The 6761-nt window shown below is 38.0% G+C and overlaps 1 protein-coding gene across 7 annotated transcripts in view; it reads right to left on the bottom strand.

Moving 5' to 3' along the window:
* Positions 1–922: 922 nt before the first annotated feature.
* Positions 923–6761, bottom strand: part of LOC114402508 — a 34225-nt gene continuing 28386 nt past the window's right edge. For all 7 annotated transcript variants that reach the window (XM_028365108.1, XM_028365110.1, XM_028365106.1 and 4 more), the window contains exon 13: positions 923–1394. In XM_028365108.1, the coding sequence (XP_028220909.1) occupies positions 1237–1394 (158 nt within the window). In that variant the 3' untranslated portion in view covers positions 923–1236. The remainder of the gene's footprint in view (positions 1395–6761) is intronic.

Here is a 6761-nt window from a genome sequence, read left to right as displayed (position 1 = left end):
TTTAAAAAGAAAACAGCTTTTAAAAGGAGAAAAAAGGCATGAGCAGTTTTGGCATTTTATAAGAATGTTGGGTGCACCAGCAATAATGTTGGGTGCACCTAGCAACTCCCAGTGAATGATTTTAAATAATAGTCTGCAACCACAATTGCAGCCACTATTGTTTTTGTGGTGCTTTTTGTAACCACATCAGCCCACAATTGTGCTGTGATTTTTAAATCACATGAAATACCACAAAACATCTGCAAAGTAGTTGCACTGGAACCACATTAGAGTTGCAATAGAGCCTAATACAGTTCTATTCTATTTGTTTTGTAAAATAAAAAATAAAGCTAATTTGAACTTCAAAGTGGCAATGGTCGAATGAGTATGACCTTATGGGATGTTAAAGAATACCAAATCTTAAAATGAGTGAAAGTTATGCTATATTATAGATAAAAGATATACCAATAATTAAAATAATTGTAAGATTCTTTCTTACATTAAGTGCAAGCATAATAATTTCAAGCCGCTACTGTAATTTGCATTGTAGCAACCGCAATACTCACAACCACAATGACAACAATCACTATCACAACTACAATTTAAAACCATGGTAGGTGTCTTTAATTAGGTGTCAAGTAATTAGGGTCTAGGTTTTAGGAACAGAGTTTGTTTACAGTCTAATCTTACACATTATAACGCGATAGAATAATTATAGATAATTACTCAAAGAAAAAAAAAGAATATATATATATATATATATATATATATATATATAATTTAAGTTATAATTTTGAGGGTGTTACATGAACCTTTTGATGCCTCTCCGAAGAATTCGTCGTATGAGATAATTGACCAGTCAGTTTTCAGTTAGAGATGACACTTTGGGGCACACCCTTTTTATTTGTCTCCTATCCTAACATTCTTTCTCAAATACCAATCATAAACAAAACAACACTTCATGAATTCCTTTTATTGAAGAAAAGTATTTACATTCAACAAAATACAAATGAATGTCATCTTGAATTGCACAATGAAATAACTCGAATGTTACACCGATAGTATACCATGTTTCTGTTTGTACTTAAGTGTAGTTCTTTTTCCTTCCCCCGATATTTCCATGTGTTCAATTATATCTATATGACAGTTACTAAAAATACAAAATGTCAAACTTTACTAGCCCAAATATCATACAATGGACATCTTACGATACAACAACGTACAATTTTGCTTTGCCTTTCAGAACTGTTTTCTGGGCTAGCAAGTTAAGCTTGTGCTTGATTCAAGGGTTGCCTTAGCAAGCCACAATAAGCCAGGATCATTCCGTTTCAACACCAAGTAAGCATTTTCCTTTCCAAGATTGTCAAACATAACATCTTCGCTGAAGCCAACCAAAAATAGAATTTCCAAGGCAGCTGTAGCAGTAAACATGAAAAAGATAATGACACCCAAATTTGAGCATATAAAATATTAGCATCAGCTGCTTGAAAACGTTATTTTAAGAAATTGTAATAATTGCTTATACATTGTTATCTATAGAAATATATTGTATGAGTTAGGATACAAGGAGAAATGAGAGTTAGATAAGATAGTTAAACTATTAATGAGTTAGTTAGTTAGAGAGTTTTATTTTATATATATATATATATAGGGGAAGAAGGATAAGAGACAGGGGGATCTCTCATTTTGTACATTGAGCATTAGTATTCAACAAAATGGAGAAATCCTTAGTGAAGGAAAAACCCTTGAAGGAGACCGTGTTTTGCTCTTTTCTTAGTATTCAACAAAATCTATCTTTTCTTTCCATTCTGATTCTTGGCTCCTAACAATTGGTCCAACTTGCTGGATCTTCGAGGGAGAGGCAATTTTAGAGATGGAGGAAGCGCAGGTTAAGGGGGAGCTGCCAACATTTGTGGGGAAGACCCAATTGGTTGGATTACTAAGGCTAAAAATTCTGAGGTACAAGAAACTCTTTTATTCCATAAGCTGTAATATGCATTCATGAGCATGGCAGGTGTTGCAATGCATTGATTCTACATTTAGAGCCAAAAGAACTCAGATTCAGATCAGGAATCATTTTTCACGGCTTTGATAAAAAAAATTCGGAGACGGTAACCACTTCTTTGAAAGATTTTGAGTATCTTGAAGCAAGAAGAGAAAATTGAGATGGAAACCTATATCAAAAAAGGGAGACTCCCATAGAGTTATTGAAGGAGAAGCCCGACATTTCAGAGTCAAAACATATGCGCAAGATATTGAATGAAGAAGTTGATTCCCATGCCACTCAGCAAGACAAAAATACATGGAAGAAAGTGGTCAGAATGCAATGAAGCATAGGCTAGTTCTTTGGACAAGAAAGGTGGAACTACCCACCTTTGATAGAAGCATAGAAGGGAGAACTGATTTAAAGGATAACAGTTTTTAGTGTGACAATGACCCATTGCAGTTCTTGAAATCAGAAAACATAAGTAAAGAAGGTTCAATTATCAAGAATCACACCCTTTGTGGTGGAGAAGAAACAAAAAATGACAGAAAAATTAGCAAGCGAGACAAAGATTGAAAAGGCTTTGATGGAGGAAGAAGTTGATCCATCAATAAAGGAGAAACACAAGGAAAATAGAGTGACGAATGTGGGCTACGAAGATGATTTTCTTGATAAACCAATAACAGATCTGATCAAGAAGGAAGTTGAAGGTGGAGATGCAACCAAGCCTCGTTTTCAAAATTCAGATTGCCATAAAAATATTGTTACAATGAAACAAATTATTGTTGAATCCAGATTTCATCATGAAGCGGGTTGGAGCATCAATGGCATTGGAATCTTGGAATTTCAACTTGCTGGGTGAGCCTTTAGCATTTGACTTTGTTATGTCCATGCATGAAAGCTCAACAATGGAGCCAAGGCAGAAGGGATGTATAGAGGCAGTCATGATGATTCAAGTTATACGGAGTCCACTCTCTCCCCACCACCACCGAAACTGTTGGACCTAAGTTTGTATGAAGTGGCCAATGGGTTCAGAGTTGATCCCCCATGGAGGGACACCAAGGAGGCCTACCCTGTTAGTGTAAATGATTCAGTTCTGAAGGATGAGAAAAAGGGGGTGTTTTGGAATTCTGCAAAGGAGGTCCAATATTTTACATCGTGGGTCAGCCCAAATGGACTGTAGAAATGGGATTCATAAAGGAGGAGAAACTTGGAGTTCAAACTGGGTGGAAGGATTTTGATAGAGGGGGGAAAAAGATGGGGAAAGGTGTATGTTAGAAAATATCATTGGAAGAGTTAGAGAGCTGTCAGTTTGTTAGGACAGCTAGGATAACTAACTGTTAGTTATAACCAATTGTTAGTAGTTAAGTAGCTAAAAATAGAATTGGGAGGGGTTAGTTAGAGGTTAGATTGAAAACTGGAGATAGTAGGAGGGTGATGAGACCTCGAATTCATCAATGTGTAACCATTGTACTGATAGCATTCAACTCAAATAAAAATGATTTTTCCTTTGTTCTGGTCCAATTCTATCAACTGGTACCATAGCTCTGATCTTGGAGCATAGAATCGTTAATGGTGTCGAAGGAGAACGCAAGAATGGAGACACGCATGGAAGCTATGGAGAAAGCGATAGAGGAGAATCACAAAGCAGTAGAATCGCGGTTGAGCTCGATCGAAGGGATGATACAAAGGTGGCGGCAGCATGGGAGAAAAAATCTCCTATGATGAATGTGCACACAGTTGACGTGAGCGAAGGAGATAAGGGTACAGCGACGCATGACGGCAATCGGTGGAGGAATTCAAAAATGCCCAAATTCGACGGGAAGGATCCTATGGGCTGGTTGACAAAGATTGAGTGATATTTTTGGTTGCAAGCTGTAAGGGAAGAGGACAAATTGGAGGGAAAGCTCTGGATTGGTTCCAATGGTGGGAATCTTAGAATACAAACCATTCTTGGGATGGGTTCAAGATTGCTATCACCCAAAGGTTTCAGGCTTCGAGTCTGGAAAATCCTTTTCAAGCGTTGCTGGCACTGGAACAAGAAGAGACAGTGCAGGGATTCATAGTCCAATTTGAGAACTGCATTGGAATGGTGATGGGGTTGGAGGAGCCATTTCTGGTGGAAGTGTTCCTCAAGGGGTTAAAGGAAGAGATTAACACTAAGGTAAGACATCATGAACCAAAGAAGTTGATGGAAGCCATGGTTAAGGCTCGAAGAGTGGAGGATAAGAACAAAATTTTAGGGAAGTTACAGTAAAGGGAGTAATTTTCAAAAAAAAGTTCATTTGGGACAGAAATGGGTAAGGGATTAGCAGCAAGCAAACAATAAAGTGACTGACCTTCATAATACTACAAAAACAGGGACAAGTGGTTGGAACGGTAGAAGAGCGTTCAACAATTTGTCTCCTGCTGAGGTAAATGAAAAGATGAGGAAGGGAGAGTGTTTCACATGTGAGAAGTATAATCCTACACATGTGTGCAAAAATAAACAGTTTAGATTGATGATTATGGAAGAAGAGGAGGAAGGAGATCCTTAGAGCCAGCAATGGGAGGATAGGGAATAAGAGATGTGGGAGTTTCATGAATTATCCCTGCATGGTATTGAAGGCATTACCACCCGGAAATCTCTTAAATTGTGGGAAAAAATTAGAAATAAAAAGGTGATTGTGCTAATTGACTGTGGAGCCACTCAGAACTTCATATCAGTGAAGTTAGTTAAGGAACTAAGGTTAGAGGTAACCCCTACAAGCCCATATTTTGTAGAAGTAGGAGATGGACACAAGGTTAGGTGTCAAGAGTGTGTAGATCCTTGCCTATTGAATTGCAAGATTTATAGTTCACACAGAATTGTTACTTGATTAAATTGGGTGGTGTGGATTTGGTGTTAGGGATGGAATGGTTGGCTGGATTGGGGGAGATTGAGGCCAATTTTGAGAAATTGACATTAACAGTGCCAGTGCAGAACAGAAAAGTCACATTAAGGGCTGAACCAGAGTTGATAAAAGCTGCCATTCGCATGAAAATCATCAAGGGGACCATGTTGGAGTCTGAACTAGGGTTTATGGTGGAATTAAAAAGGGTGGAGGGAGAGAAGTGTGTGGAAGCAGTTCCTGACCAAGTGGTACAGTTGCTGACATAGTTTGAACAAGTTTTTCAGGAACCTCAAGGGCTACCACCACATCGGGAAAGAGATCATGCTACCACTATCCAGGAGGGGACCAAGATTCCCAACTTAAGGCCCTACAAATACCCACATTAGCAGAAGGACGAAATTGAAATGATGGTAAGAGATATGCTAACTATTGGAATTATTAGAACTAGTACTAGTTCATATGTTAGTTCAGTTATTTTAGTTAAGAAAAAGGATGAGAGTTGGAGATTTTGTGTAGACTATAGAGCACTCAACAAAATTATTGTGTCAAAAAAGTTCCCTATACCAATTATTGAGGAATTATTGGATGAAATTGGGGGGACTCAACGGTTTTCCAAGCTAGATTTGCGTTCGGGTATCATCAGATTCAAATGAAGTAAGAGGATATCCAGAAAACAACTTTCAGAACTCATGAGGATCATTATGAATTCTTGGTCATGCCTTTTGGGTTGACTAATGCACCATCCACCTTTCAGGACTTATGAATGAGATGCTTCGACCCTTCTTAAGGCAGTTTGAATCAGTATTTTTTTATGATATACTAGTATATAGTAGTAGCCTTGAGGACCACCACATGCATTTGAAAGCAGTCTTACAAGTTTTGCAGCAACATGAATTGAAGGTGAACAAGAAAAAATGCAACTTTGGTTAGAGTTCATTGGAATATTTGGGGCATATCATCTCAGGAAATGGGGGTGGAAGCTGAACCTAGTAAATTGACAGCAATGGCTGAGTGGCCTAGGCCTAAAGATGCTAAAGGATTAAGAGGATTCCTAGGGTTAACAGGGTATTATAGGAGATTTGTGAAGGATTATGGGAAAATTGCATAGCCCTTGAATGCACTGCTCAAGAAGGATGCATTCTATTAGAGGGAAGAAGCCACTCATGCCTTTGAAGAACTTAAGGCAGCAATGAAGAAAATTCCTATTCTGGCAATACCAGATTTTTCTAAGAGTTTTATCTTGGAAACCGATGCATCAAGAACTGGACTGGCAGCAGTATTATTGCACGAAGAGAAACCTTTAGGTTTTTGGAGCAAGGCACTCTCAGACAAGGATCAACTCAAGTCAGTGTATGAGAGGGAATTGATGGCAGTGGTGTTAGCAGTGAAGAAATGGAGCATTATTTGCTAGGTAAGAAATTTTCAATTAGAACTGATCAAAGGAGTTTGAAGTTCTTAAATGAGCAGAGGCTTATGAGTGAAGAACAATTCAAGTAGGCTACTAAACTGATTGGTTATGATTTTGATATTCAGTATAGACCAATAAAGGAGAATATAGAGGCTGATGCCCTATCTAGGCAGTTTTCATTTTCAGCAATTTCATTGGTGCAAGAGGAGGAATGGGCTGATTGGGAGGAAGAAATACAAGTTGATCCTCAATTATATGGAATTTATCAAGGGATTCTGACTAAAACAAAAGCATAACTTGGATATGCCATTCATGGAGGAGGTAAACTATACTTCAAGGATAGACTAGTTCTGTCAAAAAATTCCACTAGAATCCCTCTACTTTTGAAAGAATTGCATGACTCCCCTTCGGGAGGACATTTAGGGATTTATAGAACCTTCAAGAGAGTGACTAATGTGGTGTTTTGGCAAGGAATGAAGAAAACTATAAGGGACTATGTTGCTACGTGTGAAATCTG

This window comes from Glycine soja, chromosome 20, assembly GCF_004193775.1.
Source record: "Glycine soja cultivar W05 chromosome 20, ASM419377v2, whole genome shotgun sequence".
Classification (NCBI taxonomy): domain Eukaryota; kingdom Viridiplantae; phylum Streptophyta; class Magnoliopsida; order Fabales; family Fabaceae; genus Glycine; species Glycine soja.
Note: the sequence above shows the minus strand (reverse complement) of the source record. Positions and strands in the feature narration are given on the sequence as shown.